The 21,796-nt window shown below is 44.4% G+C and overlaps 1 protein-coding gene across 3 annotated transcripts; it reads right to left on the bottom strand.

Annotated features, from left to right (window-relative positions):
- Positions 1-299: 299 nt before the first annotated feature.
- CERS5 (ceramide synthase 5) lies at positions 300-20,089 on the bottom strand. 3 transcript variants are annotated; one of them, XM_055791945.1, is made up of 10 exons: positions 19,812-20,089; positions 13,774-13,879; positions 11,525-11,655; positions 10,469-10,526; positions 9,735-9,785; positions 9,067-9,159; positions 7,582-7,710; positions 7,190-7,296; positions 5,170-5,326; positions 300-1,598 (listed from the first exon to the last, which is right to left on the bottom strand). In XM_055791945.1, the coding sequence occupies exons 1-10, from the start codon at positions 20,009-20,011 to the stop codon at positions 1,446-1,448; spliced, it is 1,185 nt and encodes a 394-aa protein (XP_055647920.1). In that variant the 5' UTR covers positions 20,012-20,089; the 3' UTR covers positions 300-1,445. The 3 variants fall into 3 exon arrangements, with proteins under 3 accessions (XP_055647920.1, XP_055647921.1, XP_055647922.1); XM_055791946.1 differs by lacking the exon at positions 300-1,598 and adding an exon at positions 1,605-4,046; XM_055791947.1 differs by lacking the exon at positions 300-1,598 and adding an exon at positions 1,605-4,055 and having other exon boundaries at positions 5,166-5,326.
- Positions 20,090-21,796: the final 1,707 nt, after the last annotated feature.

Here is a 21,796-nt window from a genome sequence, read left to right on the forward strand (position 1 = left end):
TGGTGGTGCGTGGTATCTGCCCCAAACAGCGCGGGAATAGCTCCCCTTCAGCTTAAAAAAGTACTTTTCAGAACACCACGGGATAGCTCTGTTTCACCTTAAAAAAGGGTTTTTCAGCACAGTGCGGAATAGTTCCCCTTCACCTTAAAAAACCCCTACTTTTCAGAACAATGCAGAATTGCTCCATTCCATCTTAAAAATGCTCTTCAGAGGCAACAGCCAGGTGCTCAGACTCACCCAAAAGTGGCACACCTCACCCTTGGGTTTTATTTTCCTCCAGATGAACCACATGGACCAGGTTTCTGAAGCATCTTTTAATCTGAGATAAGAGTAAACAATGGTATAAAATGGTAACAACTCAAGAAGTTTCCAAAATTCTGCTCAGGATTGACACACAGGTCTTCCATTGCCCCCAGGTACCATTAAGTAAAAAAAAAATAATAATAATGAGCCAAGCCCACACTGTGGCTGCCTTTCCAGCCCAGTGATTCCTCCACACAGCTGCAGAATCAGAGCAGCAACATTCACTTCTGTCCTGGAGTACAGAAACATCAGATTTTGTGGAAAGTTAAACACAGCCCCCCCCAGTACTTGTCCTCCCTCAGGTCCTACTGTGGCCAGTAGGTCTAGAAAAGTCTTCAAACCCACAACTTGCAACAGAAAAAAAATAAATTTAAAAGGCATGTATTGTGATAATTGTCTCAGGGGCAATAAATGACTCCCCTCCCCCATTTCAGAAGGCCGTAGTCGAGACTTCAGAGGGGCTTGCAGCACCAAAAGAGGCAGCAAACGCTGGCCTGGTCCCTCGTGACAGCAGAGATCGAAGCTATAACCTCCTTCGCGTGTAGCACCCCGATGGCAAGTTAAAACATTTCTGTTCTAGCACAGTCCAATCTAAAGCTTGGCTGTAGTCCAGAGCGCTCACAGCAGGACTGAAGAAAAAAAAAAAAAAAAGTCTCTGCTACAGCCAGGGTAGCTTGGCCATGGAACCATGGGACACTGCGTTCTCCACACTCGGGTGGCTTCTGGAGTGCATCAAGGAGATACGCCGAAGCTGCACTGGAGCAAACCGTCACCGAACTGGCACTGTAACCCTCCTGTGGTCGGCAGCCAGCCTAGTCCAAACTTGTTCCACCTTGAGTTGATCCCAGTAAAAACCAGTTTGTCACAAACAAAAGACACCTCTGCAAATATCGATGGGACTAAGATTTAAGTACAAAAATGGCTTAAAGTGAAATCTGCAGCTTTGTTTCTGCCCTAGTCATTGGCTTTATCCCTTCTGTTGTGCAAAGCCTCTGACTGGTCTGGATTGTGCCCATTTTGGATTTGCTGGAGGTTTCTAGGGAAGGGGTATCTTGATTAAAGATCACTTGGGAAAGTGGAGCTCAACACATCTAGATATTTAAAGATCAGTTCGTGTCTGCTCAAGGCCAACCCACACAGTCTTACTCCTCTTCTGTCCACTGGCCGCTAGCCACATGGCCATTAATGCGGTTGGAGCCGTTACTTGAAGTGCTGAAAACTCCTTTTGTGCTGTTGGAAGTCACATCCTCCTCTTCAGAGCTGCTCTCTACATCACTGCGGTCATCTTTTGATACCTAAATGTTTCATATGAAATTTGGTAGCGGGAAGGGGGGAAAGGAAGTCGAAAAATTCACAGAAAACAGTAGTTAGAAGGTTGTGTCCACAGGAGTAACCAGCTTCAGTCAGCTACATCTACGTTCTGTGTTTGATCTTTGATCTCTGCTCCCTTCAAACTCACAAGGGGGAACCTGTCATCACATACAGAATGGAAAACACAGACACTGACAAGGGCAGTTTGGAAATAAAAGTTCCATTTTTCCAAACACACCGTACACCCGTGACAGCACCACGCTTCTTTTGCTCTCACCAGATCAGAGGACACTACAGAGCTCCGGTTGCTCTTGTCTTCCAAGAGCTGCAATTCTAGTTTGGTTAAAGGCCACTTTTCCAAGCAGATTTGGTTTGAATCAAAAAATTTCTCATGCCATAATCATCAGTGGGTGTGACGACCAAAACACATGAACACATCAACTTTAGAACATTTTGTCCTGCAGGGAGTGGGTTTGATATTTTAAAAATCAACCAGTTCTATTTACCTGGGGGTGTTGGACGACAGCTGGCTGAATACAAGCCAGCAGTACGCCCAGGTGGCCACACAAGCATCCTGGCTTGTATCAGCAGCGGTGTGGCCAGCAGGGCTGGGGCAGCGATCGTCCCCCCGTGCTTGGCACTGGTGAGGCTCCACCCTGAATCCTGTGTTTGGTTTTGGGCCCCTCACTACAAGACAAGACAACGAGGGGCTGGAGTACGTCTAAAGAACAAGGACGCTGGTGAAGGGTCTGGAGCAGGTCTCACCAGGAGCGGCTGAGGGAACCGGGGGTGTTCAGCCTGCAGAAAGGGAGGCTGAGGGGAGACCTCGCTCTACCTGAAAGGAGGCTGTAGCGAGGTGGGGGTCGGTCTCTTCCGCCAAGTAACAAGCAATAGGACAAGAGGGAACAGCCTCAAGTTGTGCCACAGGAGGTTTAGATGGGATATTAAGAAAAAATTCTTCACCAGAAGGGCTGTCAAGCATTGGAACAGGCTGCCCAGGGAGGTGGAGGACTCACCATCCATCGCTGGAGGTATTTAAAAGACGTGTAGCCGTGGTGCTTCAGGACATGGTTTCGTGGTGGGCTTGGTAGTGTTGGGTTAACAGCTGGAATGGATCTTAAAGGTCTTTTCCAACCTAAACGATCCTATGACTCTATCACATTGCTATTTGCACAAAGTGCCTCCCTGTTTCACAGCTTGTGGTTCATACACGAGAACTCATTTACGAGTGAACGCCTATTTGGACAGCGGGCTGTAAACAAAGACAACCACCTAAGGCAGCGAACACCCCGTCAGGCACAGAAGGAGCATCTCTGCCCAGAGATCGACATTAGCTTTACAGAGTTATGCCTTTAATTAAAAAGACCGACTGCAAATCCGCCTGAATTTGATTTGTACGTGGGAGTTTGAACTCCGCGTGCCGCAGGAGGGCACTGCACCAGCACCACAGACCCAACCACCCCAGAAGGTGAAGGGCAGAGATGATAAACCCGGCCCTAACGGCAAACAAGCACCTTGGTTGGTGGCGGGGTGCCAGAGCCATAAACTCACCAGTGCCCAGCAGTGCCTGCGTGAATTGCCCATGCTTTGCATACCCCAAGGCAGGCTCTCCACACTTCTGCCTGGGCACTAATAACCCTCATTTACTTAATGTGCAATGTACTTTGGGGCTAGCACCTTCCCAGGAATGTCAGGATTTCATTCTCTTCTGCTTGCTTTAGAGTCAGGGTTAGGGTTTTGGAACAGCATTCCAGGCAGGAAGTTTTTGAACTCAAGGGAAGATCCGGCAGAAAGCCAGGTAAAGTTAATGATCTCCAGGATTGGTTTTGATAGGCCTGTTGGATGTCCTGGCTTCTGTCTGTTGGCAGAACTTTTGATATTTTTCCCCATTCTCCTGCTATGTTGGAAGTTCAGAGGGTCACTGGAAGGAAGCAGAAATCCCTTTACTTTTTTCCCATTATTTGGGGGACAAGGGACTGTTCTACTCCGTTCTACAAAAAAGCATTGCATTTCTCCCATCCTCTTCCACTCAGCACAGTGTTAATGAGCACTGAAGACAGATATCAGAGTCTCTGTGGGCGTATAAAAGCAGAAAGGTGAAGGTCACACAGCCAGCTGACAGCAGATAAGAACAAACCCCAGGATACTGCTCTGACATTTCAGGAAAACCTGCATTTCAGTACACTGTCAGAACCAGCACTGTATCAACCAGGGGGAGGAACATTTTTAAGAGAAGGCACCAGCCACCTAAAGCCCCAAGACTTTGCTTTTGTCTTTGCCTTGAAACAGACACAGATGTGTTTCAGCGAACAAGCAGCAGCACAGATTACACTTACATGCAAAAGGTGAAACTGTCCAGCTCCAATCTGGCACAGAGAAAAGGATAAAAGAATGAAGACAAGAGTTTAGAGTCCTTTCTCTGCCTAGGTCACCTGGACAGGAGAGAACCAAGGAAAGGAAAAAGATGTAGACCTTAGGATACAGAAACAGCTGCGCAGACAGAAAATAAGACATTTGCAGTAGCAGCTGTGGGGAACAGATGAAAGGATCATGTGCGTGCTCTGAAACATGCCTGCCTTTGACAATCACTGCCACTGACAACTACGATCTAAATATTTTTCAAGGTTTACATTCCATATGTCGGGGCAGCTAAGAAGTCAAACACAAAATAAAGTAGAGCCATGAGAGAGTGATCCGAGTAGATGAGAATACCAAATATCTGATGGAAAAAAAAAACCCCAAACATTTGTGCTAGGAAATCAGCTGCTGCTTTTTGGGAGCTGCAAAGTAAGTGGCTTCTCTTGATGGGTAGGCTGCATGTCAAATTAGTTCCTAGACTGCCTTGCCCTGTCTCGTGCTACTTCAGTTGACCACACTGAGGTTGCAGCCCAAAATCAGCATCGTCACTCTCCGGGCAGTATCTGTTGCTGACCAGCTGCTGTAGTTTCACCCTCCCTCTCCCTAAGGCTCCCGACACAAATTAGGATGAGAACACCAAGGACTGAAGTAAGACTGCAGCCCACTGGCCCAATGACAACCAACAGAGGAGTCTGTTTTTTCTGATTTCTGATCACCCTTTCTCCTCTGCACGCTGCAGCTCAATGCGTGGCCTGCACTGACAGCCAGAGGTCCGGGTCAGTGCTAACAAGCGGAAGACACACAACCCTCATCACATCCCAAGAACCCGCTGAAGTCGGGAAGCTGGAAAACATCCCCTGGGATTGTTCAAAACCAGCTTATTACCACTTTAAACTCAAAAGGAGGTAACAAGTGTCATCATCACTATTATTACAACATCTGAACGTACTGGAAAATTTATTTTCCAGTTATTTTCCTGCATGACTAGAACAGGGAGGAAAGCATCCCGACCTTTGTACACACCTGGCAGCTCAAGTCTGCAGAGCAACCCAGGTAAAAACCTACCGTTCTATAACGCACTCCTGATGCAAGTCCCTCGAGAACGAGTACCAGCCCTCCCTGAAGGGCCCAGTTTCTCACGATTGCTTAACAGGGCTTGTAGGAAAGAGGACGCAAACCAGTCACCAGCGATCTTACCTTTCCCCGCACGAGGGCCTTGTAGGCAGTGCGAATGATGAGATAAGACCAGATGATATGCAAGATCTGCAAGGTTACCAAAAGCCCATTGAATAGCCACCATGAAGGATAAGGACCAATCAATTCCCAGCTTTCAAACAGGGTTGTATTCAAAATCCTAAAAGAGATCCAGAAACAGGTTACAGATCGGCTGCGCTGCTACCACGGCTTCCAGCTCTACATTCAGGGGACTGGCCAGATGCACAACAGTTTGTATCTCGTTTAAGCATCTGTTGCTTTGCTCCTGTCAGAGCGGTGATGCCGCTAAGTCTCTTGCCAAAGTAAGGAGACAGACTAAGACTAATTAGAAACATTTGAACTGAGCAACAAACAGGAGAAGATGAGAATGTTCTACAATTTGGTTACACATTCAGATCTGCTGCCAATTTCCTTCTCAAAAGCAGGAGCATTTATAATAACTTTACAGGAAGTGATGTCAGGCTGCACTGGTCATCAAAAAAACTGTTAACACGTTCATACCTGGGCAGTCTTCACCCTTATTTAAAGATCAGGAAGGAATTTTGTTCTGTTCTGTTCCCTCAGATTTTTAAGAATTCCTCCTGCCAAGCGGACGACTAGGAACTGCTTTACGGACAAAGCTCTGCACTTGCTTTCATTACTGTTTTGCTGTTCTTGTCACTGGGAGTTATTGCCAGTGCTTAAGTAATTTAATAAACACTTTAGATTTTATGAAGTAGAGAGGTATGGAGAGATCTTTAAAAGATGCCATTAATTTCACAGAGCTTTTAACATTTCACAAGAAAAGAAAAACAAGCCTTTCAAAGAAGAACCCAAGTCCCTCAAAATGCAGCTACAGACATATCTAACTCACAGCCAGTTTATGGATGAATTAAACACAATTCCAGAGATACGTTGATGTTTTATACTATTAATTAGGGATGGGAGTATACGTGACGTGAAATAGCAAAGGGTCTGCAATACTGCTGCAAGCTTGCCAGATTTCTCTACAAAGCTGAGGACGCTACAGCCAGTGGAAAATACATTAAAGATTTACAGGACTGCTGAGCAACAGTATGATGCAAGAGCATCACCTCATGACAGACAACAGATATAAAACCAGTAACAGCTATCTCATCTGTTGCTGGAAGGAGCCTATGAAGATGTAAGAATTTAAGCTCTTCCTTATCCAGACTCCCTTGATGCATCTACTGGAAAAATAAGAAAAAGCTTTAACGGGAACCTTGATACCCAAGTGTAAGAATTGTTTCTGCCCACTGTCAAGGCACCCAAAAAGAATGGGAATGCAAGCTGTCCATTGCCTAGGGAATAAATATATGCAGTTAAACTGAAATAAACTGAGTCAGAACCAGGTGTAACCAAATTTTTACTACACTCTTCCAATAGGAACAAGAAGTAGGTAACGGTTCATCATCATCAGAACCTCACCAAGCCTGACCTAGTGAGGTGAGAGGGAATCTCATTACAGGATGATTAGCTATAAGCCAGGTAGCGAGGCTTTTACCTCCCAAGAAACCCAAGTCCTATTTCAGGCTCCGAACAGTCACGACACAAGGATAGGACACCGGTGTCATAAGAATCAGAAACTGCAAGAAACGATGACTAAGCCAGATACTCAAAAATCAAATTTACCTCAAGAGACCATGCCTCATTTGTAACTATTTCCAAAACTTCTTCAGAAAATCAAATAACCCTTCAAGTCTTTTAGAGCAGATACCAGCTGACTTGGCTCCAGCTAATAAGCACTGTCATCACTTTGCAGTAAAAGGAGAGGGGGCAGCTGTGCATTAGGATTCGAGTCACTTTTTCACACTCCCTCAGCTGACTGCTGAGAGGTTTTCACATGCCTAGCTGAACGTACTGCTCCAAACGGCACTTGGTTGACTGCAAATTCAGGCTGCCTTGAGGGACAGGCTGGAAACGCTTGCAAGAAGTCTAAATACAAAGGCTTTGCTTAAAGGACTGGAAGAACAAACAAGATCTTACAGCTCAAGGTGCTTACCAGAAAGGATAAATGCCCAACCGTGTAACAATGAACACGACACCAAAAAGCATGAAGAAAGCATCACAAAGACGTTGGTACTTGGCATAATTGGCTAGCTTTGCAGCCTAGAATAGACAAAAAACATGAGAATATTATTCCCTTTGTGCACTCACGTAATTACCAGGCTGTAGAGCTTCAAAAACCCTCAAGCCATCACATTTGTAAGGAGTTTGGAACATTTAGGGATTATTCTCAGCACTAAAGCAGTTGTGAGGAAAAGCTGACAAGGCAGGATCAGCAGCACAAGTTTTATGGCATATTTAATGCAGTTTATCAAGAATGGGAAAGTCAGCTTGCTCCCCTGAGACCACGCTAGCGTTAGGTACGCAAAGATTTCAAAGGAAACTCACCTCTAGAAGGAAATCGGATGCATCATGGAGGCACAGCACCAGAGTTCCAACCCGCACCATATTATTCATGAAAGAGAATGTAATGAGCCCAATTGTAGCCAAATGATGGACGAACATGATCAGGAAGTCCTGGAAACAGAAAAAAAATGAACGAAGACTCTTGGCTGTCAAACAAATACAAAGGTTTGGAACCGAGCCACAAAACTGACTGTGTGGGGTCACAGGATGACTTCAGTTCAGACTCGGGCTCCGCTTTTTATATAAAGCACAGCTCATCACACATCAACCATCATCATTAAAGGTTCCAGAAAGGTCTCTCCCAGCATTTGTGCTCCTGTGAAGTCAGAACTCCGCACACGCAGACACAGCACAGTCTCTTTGGCACACACATGCAAGGAACAGATAAGTATGCCTGCGGACCTCACTGAAAAGACTGACAGGCCAACATATGGGCCTTATTTTTGGCTCCTTTTGGGTTTACAGTCACATTGCTAGTCCTCTTTCATCTCTTGGCACAAATGTTAAGTACGCTGCTGTTACTGTTGTCAGTGCAGAAAAGCCTGCCAGAGCATAGCAGGCACAGAACACAAGAGAACCCAACAGCAAGAACTAGGCCGCTTCATTACAAAAATCTTTACAGCGCACATACGTCTGGGGCTGTCCTCCAGCTGAGCCCCCTGGGTACAACACTTGCATGTCCATGTACTTTGCCACGCTTCCAGTGCAGAATGTAATCCACTTTAACAGAGTGCAAAACTAAAAATTGTCAACAGCATCACAGACGCTCTTAATCACTCCCTCTCTGCAGCTCCAAGATATTCCGTAGTGCCTCACCTGCTAATATTTCAGTACAGAAAAAAATCCCAGGCAAACTTCTCTTTTTGAACAGTCAATGCAAGAATTGAGATAACTTGCTACTTTGCAGTTTGTATAACAGAAGTAATAAACCATGATTTATTATGAACTGTTTTCCAACAGTAACAATAAGCCAAATCCTAGAACATAGCGCAATGGAATTAGATTCCGGCAATCGCAACCAGTCATCATTCTGCTGCGCACACAGATGAAAAATTGCTTAAAACCACCCATTTATTAGTGCTTTAGTGTTTGCAGTTCTCTCACCCGGCTCAGCAAGGTACTGCTTTGAGCATCTCATTTTCCTGTTTCCTTGCAAGCCTTCTAATTAAATTTATTTTTACGCCATTATTTGCTATCTTTTTATTGGGAGGTATTGAGTGATTCTGTTCCTTGCCCTGGAAGGTGAAAGGGACTCTCAAGGATATACCAGGCTGCCTATCAGGCTTGCTCCTCCTTTCTCCCCAGGACTGTGGTGATTACAGAATGAGGCAGGCTACACAAAGATGCGAATGAGGAAGAAAATACAGTTCCTACAATGCTTCAGCTTTACTGGCCAGGCACACTCACAATTTTTTGCCAGTCCTAGTTATTTAGCAAAGTGGTTAGTGCAACTCTGGTTAATCTCACCTTCCGTTTAATGTCTGTAAACTGAGAAAACATGAGAGACCAATAGAAGGCCAGCTCCAAGATATAGTAATAATAAAGCCTGGATGTTAGAGGCTGGAAAACAAACAAAGATAGCACAGTTAGAAGACAAAGTACTTGAAAATTTACATTAAAATCAACTTTTTCCTTTGTTCCTTCCCATCCCACTCCATTCCTCCAGAATGCCGAGGCATAAGTTAAAAGATCTAGAATTAAGGTTTAGTAAAAACAAGCTTAAGCAACAGGCATCTTACTCTAGGCTTAGTCACACAAACATACTTGTGTGTTTGAGCTTTATTCAAAAGGAGTAAGATTCCCCCTTGTCAACATTTACAACTCAGACTGCAGCCTCTTGGATTAGGAAAACCAGGCACTGAAACAGACTGGTTGGCCTCTAGACAATCTTATTTGCTGCAGAATGAAAAACAACACTGTAAATAAGTTACCAGTATAATTTTATGATTTTTTCCCCCCACTTTTACTAATCTCAGCAGCAAGTAAACATAAAATTAGTACAAACTGTGCAGCACCTACCCCGCAGGATAACGAGAAGCGCTCAAGTCTACTGAGTTTTAATCTGCTATCATTAACAACAAATAAAACCTGAAATTGTGCATAAAGTTGGAATCTGGGAAGTGTTTAGCTCCTACCTGAAAAGGGTAGTTGTACCAGCACTGTCGTGTGTCCCAAAACCAGGGTGCCTAAAGAGAAAAGAAGTCATTATTCTGCTGGGTTTTTTCTTCTCCACCATCTAAGGCTACAGTTGGTTTCAGTTGTACAGTTGGTACAGTTGACCGCTACAGTTTGGTTTCACTGAAATTTTATCTTGATTCTACCATTCAAGCTAAATGTCTTGAAAAACATCCTAGTGATTGAAAATATTTTTTCTGCAGTCAAAGGCAAGTTATATTGCAATGGGAATTCAAAGAATAGTCGTCCAGCTCTAGTAATAATAAAGACCCAAAGAGATGAATCTGTATCCCTTCAAGAGGGAGAGGAGAAAAAGCAGCTCTCCATAGCAAACAACAACAAAAATACCCCAAAGAAAACAAACCATAAAAATCAAAATCCCAAACCCCCGCCCCCACACGCTACAGTTCTGTCCCATTCTGGGGTAATAGGACAAGTAAGTTTCTCATATTTCTATAACGACAGATCTGTATAGAAACTTTCCTATAGCGTAAAAAAAGTTCTTAAGCAAAACCCCCAGAATCTCCAGTAAGGGAACATAAAAATGCTTATCACCACTAAACCCTCCCTTATTTTAATCTAGGTGCCAGCACTGAAGCAGCGATAGTCAAACCCCCCAAATTTCAGCAGGACAGCCATAGCTCAGCTGCATGCCACACAGATCAACAAGGCAGAGGATGACAGACCAACTCACCGTCCAGAGAAACCTGATTCCATAAAAAAATATACTTAAATAAAATGTAAATCTCCACCTGGAAAAAGAAGCAAAAATTAAACTTAGGAAATAGAAACAGCTTCTGGTTAGCATTTGTAACGAAAACTGGAACAACTGTGAAACACCCCAATTCTGACACTTTAAAAGCTTTCACCCACCAAACGGTAAGCCTTTATTTGTAATAAATCTCATGTAAGCACAAACCTATTTAAGAGTTTTCACACCACATATGAGTTTGCATCAACAGCCGAGTTTGAAATAAAGTTGAAATAAAAATGAACATGCATCATTCATATGCTTTCACATACAACAAGATAACAACAAGATAAGTCATTGTTATCCAGAAGGTATCCTAATATATATATATTTGTCCCTCTTACCTTGTGGCTTTAAGTAGACAAAACCATACTGGGGGGAAGAATTAATATGAAGCAAGTTACTGGAAAGGAAAGAAACCAGCACAGAAGAAATAACAAGTCAGGAAAAAATATTCAGATGCTACTACACTAACAGAGGTAACTGCAAGCATTCAGAAAGAAACAAAGCACAAAAGAACGAACTGAAATGAAAAGAACAGGAATCCAAGAAGTGTCTGTATAAAGGTATATACATCATCACGTAAGCCATAAGGTCATTGTGTCTGTGAACAAATGCTGGTCTACAACATAACTGTGCAGGCAGCAGAGTCGCCTTCAGTACAGTTACTCAAGTTGTGGACGTGCATATGCACACACGCGCAGGCTGAAGTGCTCCGTTTGCATTAAGGACCCGGTCCACTAACTAATTCATTGACAGGAATAGCTCCTGTACATCTGTTCTGGTCTCTCATGCACATCTAAACAAAGTATTTTAGAATACTGAATTCTAAAAAGCCCTCCTAACTACTTTCATTTGCATAGAGAAGAATTTATCTTCCACCAGCCAACCCCAAGACACTAGTTTAAATTAGCAGCTGACCACAGTTTCAGTTAGAAAAGAGAATATACAGCTGGAGCTTTAAGATGAAGCCACATCTTGGCCTCTGCACAAACATACATGCTCTCACAAAATTTAGTGAGGGTGGTGGGTTTGTCCTGGTTCCTCCGATGACGAAACCAGCGCTGGATCTTTCGAACATCCCAGTCTAGCTGCTTTGACAAGCCTTCTAACCTTTTTCCATCTGGAGACTGAAGGAAAACAAAACAAGTGTCATTTCTCCTACTTCTCAACCTACTTTCAATCTGAGATCCCCTGTGTACCATCACAGAAATGATGCAAAGAGAACAAAAAATACACACTAGGAAGGTACTACGTATAGACTGGAAGCAGGAACCTATTGCCACAAATGTTCATTCAAGTTCAGCCTTCGTAAGCCACTAATTACTTAATTATTCAGAATGCTTTTGCTTTAACAATTCCTCACCTTGTTCATCATTTGACAGCACATAAAGACAAAGAATGCAATTGTTCTGTTTCTTAATTTGGGAGGAGGAGCTTTTAAAATTATCTGTCCTACCTGTTAAAACTTGCACATCGATTCACACTGTCCAGAACTCAGGCAGATCAAACCTGAATACCTGTCAGGGTTGCTACTTACTGCAAGTTTAGGGAAACTTTAAAGTAAGAGTTCATTTAACGCACTAGATACCTGTATATTCCAAAAAGGCATCGTAGAGATGGCATTATTTCCTTTATGAAAGCTTATAAATAAAATTACATTTCAAAACTGAACTAATTGTGTGATAAAGAATGTATCACTGTTCTCTGACTGGAAACTCTATTGGCAGTTCAGTCGAATCATGACATAAATGGATTTAGAAGTGACAAAGTGAACAAAACCTGATAACTACCTCTAAAATGGCCCAGTGGTGAGATAAGCCACGTTAGTTTCAGACCAGTGTCCTTTTAACAAGCTCTGCCAGGGAGCTCTTACAACTGAAAGATGATAAACAGAGCTTACTGCTTGAGCTACACACGAACCCCAAAAACTATGCAGAATGCTGATTTAATAGTCACCAGACTGCTCAACTGAAAAGCAAAATCATGTCTCATTTGATTTTCAGTATCAAGACCGTGACTTTCCTGTAATTCCATCACAAGCAGATCTCTCTGCACTTCGCTAGGCTTTAATGGCTCGGGCTACCTGACACTTCTGCATTGGAAGTGAACCTGCCTCAAAGGAGAATTTACAGAGCTCCGGTTTCAGAAGAGCAATAAAATCTTTCCCCTGCGCCAGTGCCACCCTACATTCGGATTCTGAAAATCCAACAGCAGACACGAGCACACTGGTACAGTTAAATGCAGCTCTGTTTTCATAAACTAGATAAATTTTGCACAGCTTTTGTCCTCATGGGTTTTCTAAACATTAATTCAAGGATGTCCCCTACATAAAATGCAACAAATCCCCCACAAATGGCAGCAATTCATTGGGACTTTTCAGTTCACATGTCATTCCAAATAACTCAAAACTTTAATGTTCCTGTAATGAGTGTTAGTTAGGTTTTTAAAGAATTTCCCTTCCATTCACCGAGCACTTTATCTGCTCTATTCAGAATGAAGTTCACCATCACCAAATCAGAACATAAAACCTTCCATTTCATTATCTTTAATGAAAATCTATCACACTGCGTGGATTTCACTGTCAACATTCAACAGAGTGCGGACAGTGTGGAATTCTGTAGATCTGAAGTGAAGGAGCACTGTCAAGCTTAAGTGAAAGAAAGGCCATGAAACAATCAAAAGAAACACCTACTGCCACCATTAGATGTCCTACCCCTTATCAGGGCACACTTAACCAGTGACTGAACGCTCTCCTTAAATAACCAGCTTCCACTGTGACAGCTGTTGTCCAATTCCAGAGCAGATGGCCAAAACAAGAGGAACGCATTCACACAACCGGCTGATAAAACCAGCAAAGGAACAGATCTCAGGGAAAAGAGCAGCACTTTTCCAATAGAAAATGAAAGAGACTGGGGAATTTCTTGTTAAACCAAGAATTACCACCTGTTACAGGAGTTACAATGTGGACAAAGGCAGGGCACCAAAGGAAGAAGCCTCGTACCTTTCCAAAAAGAGAACATTTTTTGTTTAAAAAAGGTTCTTCTCTGCACAAAAGCATAGGTCAGCCATAAAGAGAATTTACTTTGCTACAAGAAGGACATGCCAGAAAGAGCACACTCATTGTGCATGCAGTGTGAAATGCATTTATCTTAAAACTAGAAAACTGGAAGGAAAAAGCCAGCTGCCCTCCCCTCCCCCCCTTATTATGGGCCTCCATTTCCATCAGAATTTGAAGCGTGACTCACCTTAGTGATGGATGTAAACACTTTCTCTAAAATTGCATTAGGCTGGGCTCTGTGAGGTCCACTGTCTTGAATGCCAAGGTTTATGGCACACGGCTTGGCAATAAACCTGAAAGAGTTCCAAGAAAGAGCTAGATTAAAACAAGATATCCATTTCCTTCCTCTGCCTAAATCACAAGGACCCGGGCCTGTCACCAACTGCAAAACCCATTCAAAAAGTGTTTGAAGATCTCCACTCGCTTCGCTTAAAGAAACTTCACAGGGGAAGCAGCATCTTTTATTAGTCCAAATGGTAATTGCAGACAGCGCACACAGTAAACATCTACAATTAAAAAGTAAATCTCAACGTCCTTGGCTTGTAGAGGACCAGAATGTCTTTCCCCAGGGTGATTCTCATTACTCAGAAATAAAATAATAGATCACAGATAGCAGTTCTCTGTGAGCACAAACGCCGAAGCTCCTGTAGCCCTATAAACAAAATGCCTCATTTCCAGAACGCGCCTCACCGTCACACAGCTTGGAAAAAAGGGAAGTTTAAGTGACACCGTTCCTAAAAGACACACTGTTTTGGTTTGGGGTTTTTGTGGGGGGGGAAATAAAGTGGCTTGTTTCCTTCAGGAAAGCGAGGAAGACGTAAGAGGTCACGCAGGCTGAAAGACCCAAGATCTCAGTTCCTTACTCAGTCCTGTACGTACCACATATTCCAAAAGCTGATCTAACACTCTGTGAATTCTACAGCACGGAGACTCTGAACACAAGCCTGGTTTTGCAGCTACAATGGATTTATACACACTCAAAAATTACCAGGTTTTGCCATACCTTTGTGTCAAAACGGGCACAGGGTTCTACTGAAAATGCGTATGTTACCTGAACACGTGAATTTTCATCTCCTGTTGGTGGGCGAGAGAGGAGGGTTTCAAGAAGCAATTTTTGTTATTTTTAAAATAAATTACTTTGAGAGAGACTGCACAAAGAACCTGTTTCTCAAAACCAGCCTTGAAAAGGACCCAACATTTGCATCATTAAATTATTTTCCTTCAAAACAGAGATCGTTTCAGAGACAACAGAATTGAAGACAACAAATTACACATATGTATTCCATTTAGCAGACTCAGAGTGCCACTGAGCAGAAAACGCTGCTTTTTCCAACCACATTTGTTACCATTTCTCCTTGTATTCAAAAGGAGAGATTAAAACGCAGGAGAATCATGACTCTAAGTGTTCCAAGAGCAGCCATTCTTGGGAGTACACCCTTAGTACTTCAGCAAAGAATAGCTACGACTGCCTTTAAGAACAGACACAGATTTGGGGTTTTCCCTTTGAGAAACTACAGATCGGCTCATGACTAATCCTAAAGGAACTCCCCTGCTCTCAGAAAATACTAAACAAGTAATAGACACTGTGGCCTCAGGTTTCACTGTCCTGCCCCATTTCTTCATACGTCCTGTTCATTTCAACAGTCATGGCTTTAAAGAAGAAAAAAAAAAAAAAAAAAAAAAAAAAAAAAAAAAGGAGAGTTATTTCCTTTTAGCTTGGCTCAAAAGGCTCACTGCTTCCTCTATAACCTAGACCATCAGCCAGAAATCATGTTCTGATGTTATGAAACATTTGGCTAGACCCCCATAAAAGTGTACATCTTTATACTCGTCTTTCCTACAGGATATGCCACAACAGCAAAGAAGTACACATGTGCAATTACAGGATGTCAAATATTTTTATTTTGTTTTCTGGGATGCAGTGCTTATAGCTCTATATAAAAAAAAAATCCTGGCCTGAAGATACTCAGTTTGGGTCAGTTTCCTCATGTAAAAGAGGAAACCGGAAAAATCTAAAAATCTGCACATTCAATTAATTTATTATTCAGGAGAGTCGTCTTTTGTTTTAAGAACAAGTAAACAAGAGAAGGAATGGTTAATAAAACTTACAGTGATCCATACAAAGTTTTGACATTATTCTAGAATTCAAAACCTGAAGCATCAAGGCAAGAAGAAACAACATCTCCCCAGAAAAAAAAGATGCAGAAATAATTCCCTTTGGGACTTCAAGATTGAAAACCATACAAACAGAACCAAGGAAACAAAACCCCACACTTCAAAACTTTGCATGAAACTATTCCTGAGTAGTAGGCTTCCTTCACTAGCAGGCTTAGGCAAAAAAATACAGATGTTTCCAGAAATGTGAGCAGGGGGGATACAAATCAAGAGTAAGCCACAGGTTACAGATACAGCACAGGACTCAAGTTACTCAGTCAAGCATGTGGGAGACCAAAGAGCAAACCAGAAAAAAAACCCCAACCAACCCACAAACATTTCTAGGTGCACAGAAGCAGACAGACATCAACACAAGCCAACAGACAAGTCACAACACTGGAAGCGAAGGAGGTAGCGGTCCCAGTCACAGAAACAGGAAGGCAGCAACGGATTTCATTACTTTGACAGAAGTCAAACCCAACGCCGTAACGTAGCTTTTCTAACTCCCACAACTATTGCCTTCGTGCAATGGAACTGCAAACTGCAAAAAAAAAAAAAAATGGGAACTGTCCTTCCACAGGGAGTCCAGACCGGCCGTGCAAGGTGTTTCCACCTGGGCCGGCACGGCCAACTCCCGCTCACGAGTCCACAGAACCACCATGGATGGTCCAATTGCTCAGACCAGTTGCTACCTTGCAGGGGAAATATGAACATTCATCCTGTTAGTATGGCATCTTGATTTTTTTTCTGACTGACATTTCCATCAGGTGTTCAGTAAGGAAAACTCAAAATTTCTGTGATATTTTCTATTTCTGGCCCCACCATCGGTTTTCAGATATGCAAGTTTTGCACTGCATCCCACAGGGAAAAAAGTCTGCATAGCAATAGCAGTTAAGCACCAAAAAACAAAGGCTGCCCAGGTAGTAGGATTTCCATTTTTGGGGATATTCAAAACTGAACAGCGCAAGACCATGAGCAATGCGGCTTGACTAAAATGTCGGCCTTGCTTTGAGGAGAGGACTGGACAAGGTGACCTCCAGAGGTCCCTTTTAATCTAAATTATTTTATGATTCCACATAAATCTGAACTGCAGCAATTATTCCCAAGGTGAACTTACTGCCGCACCTTCCCAGCAAGGAATTATCATCACTTCAATACTTATATTATACTTTTCTGAACACGTATCTGCTCATTGGCTTAAGTCATACCTACCAAGCTACCTTTTTCATACTAGTTGTTAGGACAGACTGGTTTTGAAACCAACGCCAATTTTCAAGTACACAGACTCACATGTTACAACAAATATTTCTGAGGCATGTTGTACTTCACAAACCCAAAGGCAGAATCCTTCTTTATGCAACATTTGAGTTTGGTGACTCCCTATTACAGCTGTGAAAAGGAAGAGCAATCTGTGAAATAGTAAGATTTATAAATACACACTTGAAGTACAAGTTTGTCTTTCCATAATCTCAGTTTCACTGTGTTAAGATTAAAGCACCTCATGCCACAACTGTCCCTAGTTTTCCAGCCAGACCTAATGAAGTAACATCTGATTTTTCTCCCCTCCCCAGCTTGCGCACAAGCTGCAGATCCTTCCTCAGACCTGTACAGTACCAAGCATATCTGTTCCTGAAGGGCATTCCAGGGTAATTATAAACACATCATACGAATAACAGGCTCCAAGTTTTTGCAGGTACCTGGGAATTTTTTGGGGGTCTGCAGTGGGACAAGATGCATAAGAAGTAACAGCAAGCATAACCCCCAAAAACCCCAAACACACCACAAACCTGTGGGCAGAAGTCCTTCTTTATCTCGCCTGCACCAAAATCTGCCCCCCTACCACTGAGTCAGGACTTCACCTTCCTGTAGAAGTCTTGCCTCATCTCTACAGTCATGCACCTTCCACGGTCAGCCTAACGAGTATTCACCAGCATCATGATGCAAAGGTTAATTTATAGGAGCGCTCACGAACAGAAACATGTGTCAGCGTTACAAGTGTCAGTGTCACAAAAGCACTTCTTCCCACTGAAGATCTGCAGCTAAAGGATAAAGAAACGAAGAGAAGCAAAAACAAAAGAGCTACACAAGTATATAATTCAAGTTCTGAGTCATCAAGTCCAATTGCCAAACGCATGTCAAAGACGACGTTTGACACAATCAACCCCAAAGCCTGAATCAGGGTATAAGCACAATGGGATTTTAAGATAAATGTGAACTTTTATGACGTGTTCAAAGTGGCAGGAGGAAAGAGAAAAGCATTTCTTAAAAAAATACGGTCTTTTAAAAGAAGCATACTAGAAACTGCCCTGGATGTTGCTCTCACTATCTGCTTTCGCTTCAGGATACCACCATTGAGACATACTATAGCAAAGACACAGCTGAAAAAAAAGAACCACTCTCTCAGGAACCAGGCCGTGGTCTCTAGGCTTTACTGTGTAGGCAGAGGACATCATCTGTCATCTGACTCCTCCCTAAATTAACACTGCAAAAGAAATCTCACAAACCAGGTAGACATCATCAGCATAAAGTAATTGCTACCAGAAGGACTGTGTTACGAGGCACGCTAGGATCTACTGTTATCTCTAACATCTCATGCTCCAGAGAAAAAAGCATTTTTTGTGCTTCTTCCCTAGACACCTGGACTAAACAGGACTTGGGAAGTGAGGAGCCCTTCCTACAACATCCCTTTCAGGAGCACCGCTCTGTCTCACAACTCCCTTTCCTTGTCTGCTAGTGAGTGTGAACGTTTGGCCAAGACTAGCAGCAGTGCACCGAGCTGAGATGCAATTTTGGCACTGCCACGTGTGTTTCTGGGTCCTCGGTGGTGGTTTGAGCTTCCAGTAGTTTTCTGAAGCTTTTTTTTTTTTTTTGAGGGAAGAAATATATGAGGGGGAAAAAAAAGCGCCTCTCAAATTTCTCTGTTCTGCTGATCTGCTTCATTTTTCTCCACACTTTGCTTTTTACTTCACCCCAGTCCTCTAATTTTAATTTCTAAAAATTCAAGAGAATTCACACTTCTTACAGAAAACCCACGAAACAAAACCAACTCGATTCCTACTCACTTTAGTCCTACAGCCCTTTTCACGCTCAGAAACGCTTCTGCCCTTTCAATGCAGAAATTTAAGATTGATTTAATCTTTAATGAACAACCTGAATAGCAACACAAGGTGTCTCGGTCTGCTTCACCTAATGGTTTTCCTATATAAGCCGCTTTACTAATTAGTATCTATGTCACCCACACAGTCTGCGCGGCGTGCGGCTGTAAGAGATACACATCACGGGAAGGATAAACTCCTGCCCCAGGGAAGAGTGAATATCATTATATTTATGGATATATGGATGTAAGAAAATGAGAGATACCGTATTACACCTGTTCAGGGCAGAGACGACGGTCCGTGTGCGCTTCCATCGCGCCCGAGATGCTGGGGATCCACAAATTGTTTAATAATATACCAGGCCATGTGAGCAAATCCTATTTCCTCATGGAGGAACGGGTGAGGAAAGCACGACCAAGGCCGAGCCCAGCAAGGGGGACGGAAGGGAGCCCAGGCCTCCCCCTTGCCCTGCCGAGCTTCTCCTGCCCCGGGGTGGAAGAAATAAAAGTTGAATTTCGCAGAGTTTTTTGCTGGCGCTGCCTCAGCGTGAGGTACTGCCAACAGCGGGGAGCCTCTCAGGAGCCAAAGGTAAGGCAGAGAGGAGCCCGACGTGCTCGGTATGTCGTGACAGAGGCAGAGGGGTTCTCCGGACAGGTTTTCCAGCGTTATACAATATTTTTTTTCCACACAAAAAAAGAGCCGCGGGCGCACAGCCCGCCACGGCCTCCACGGAAAGGCCTCGGCGCCGCCTGAGGGGCGAGGGGGGCCCAGCCGAGCCGCCCTGGCCCTGGGGGGGGGGGGGGGGGGGCCGCCCCGGGGCGCTGCGCAGCCCGTTGCTAAGAGACACCGGCGGCCTCGTCGCACACCGAGGCGGGAGCGGGAAGCGAACCGAAGGCCTGAGGGCCCCGCCACCCCGGGGAGGCGGGGGGGTGGGGGTGGGGGTGGGAGCCCCGGGGGCGGGCGGTCCCGCGCTCACCTCTCGAAGAGCAGCCGCACGGCGAAGATGCCGAGCGCCAGCGGGAAGGCGGAGAGGACGTGGCCCGCCCGCGGGTACTGCAGCCCGCTGCCCGGCGGGCCCGGCTCGCCGGCTAGGTCCGCCCACGTCACGTTGTGCGGCAGCCAGAAACGCTCGTTCCAGAACCAGGCCCACAGCGCCGCCGCCGCGGCCGCCGCCATCTTCCGCCGCCGCCGCCCGCCGCCTCCCTCCCGGCGGCCGCAGCTGAGGCGGCCACCACAGCGGGGCGGGGCCGCGCGTCGGCTCCGCCCCTTCCCCCTCCCGGCGGCGAGCGCGCATGCGCGGTGTGTGGGTAGGCGGGGCTTCGCTTCGCCCCGCCCACCGCGGACCGTTAGCTCGGGGCATGCGTAGTGCTGCGCCCGCGCGCCGCCGCCTCAGCACTCGCTGAGGGGAGGAGGCGCGAAGGTGGCCCCTCACCGCCTGCCCAGCCCTGAGGAGGACGGGGCATCATTTTTTCTTTCCACGAACAGAGACAAATTGTTGTGCCTGAAAATAAAAATAAGGCCTCCTGACAGTCTTTAGTGGGTCCTGAGAGGAGTGTGGCCTCTTCCCCCCCCAGTAACGCCTCAGTGGAGGCAGGCTCTGGGCCCAGCCCGATGACCGTGGAGGAGATTAAAACTGCTCAACTCCGGTAATTAAACCATCTCCAGCTCATCCCCAAGAGGCAGGACCCCTTGTGGGAGGCTCCCAACCATCCCACTCACCTCTGAAGGGAAGGGCCCTACAGCTTCCAGCAGGGACTTCCCAGGAGAAGAGTTTAACGGTAAGACACCCAGAACCAGTTTTATTAACATCACTATATTTACTGTATTACCAGTATTAATAGCAATGTGGTTTAGCATCTCAGCACCAAACAAAAGAACAAGAGGTATTGGCAAAGCTTTAGATATTCCCTACAGCTTTTAAAACACTCAGAAAAAAAAATGGTGTTTTAGCTTGACAGTCTTGGGATGCGGGTTACCAAGTAACAAAGCCTAGCCTTTGTGTAACTAAGTTTTCCATCTCTCCACACAGGTCAACAGCATCAACCTCCTTGTACACTGTAGCAAATGATCCATCTTTCATGTAATAGCTCTTCTGGCATCTGTCCAGTTGAGAACAAATCAAACAGGCCATTAAGCACTCAAATACTACGATAACTAATAGATCTAGGGACAGGCTAGTTCGCTATCTGTTCACCTTTCTTATAATCAGCAACTCTATTTAAAAGTACCACTTATGCTAATTTCTCCTTGAAGATGTTCAGCCAGTCCCCGTGAACAGTAAGGCTCCTTGTATCTCAGAGACTCACAGATGCCTCAGAGTTAACTAGAACTAACAATGTATATAAAGTCTCTGGTAACTGCAGCCAGTATTGCTTTAGTATCATGTAACCAGGGATGCACTGGAAAATTCTGTTGTGTTTCCTAAGAAACAAGCAGTGGGCATATTCAATAAATCTGAGTCCACAGTGTACAATACTCTTCCCTTCCTTTTCAAATACACTTAGTGCAATTTCCAGTCAAAGATCTCCAATTGCTTAGTAATTTAAGGAAATCCAATACCAGATGGATTTTGTTAGGAAGAGATAAAAGCTACAGAAAGCAGCACGTGCTCACACATCAGCTTTCCTAGTTTTGCTGTACATCTGTCTGTACAAATCACGTCTTACTGCTCCCTTAAAAAGAAAAATTAACTGTATGTTGTACACCTCATGACGTACAACTGCCAACACCTCCCAGCTAGATAGCAGGCTTCTTTTCTCTTTCTCTCGCCCTCCTTCCCCTATATACGTCACACGCACATGCATTTTCTCATGCTGCTGCAGGACACTTACTGCTTTTCTTCTAGGTTTAGCCCCTGTCTATCCCAACTAAACCCACCTCAGGCTTTAATGAAGATAACTGCAATACAAAAGAAGCTTATGGGAAAGGGGAAGAACCTTCCTTTGTCCTCAGCTACCTTAC

This window comes from Falco peregrinus, chromosome 19 (assembly GCF_023634155.1).
Source record: "Falco peregrinus isolate bFalPer1 chromosome 19, bFalPer1.pri, whole genome shotgun sequence".
NCBI classification, from domain to species: domain Eukaryota; kingdom Metazoa; phylum Chordata; class Aves; order Falconiformes; family Falconidae; genus Falco; species Falco peregrinus.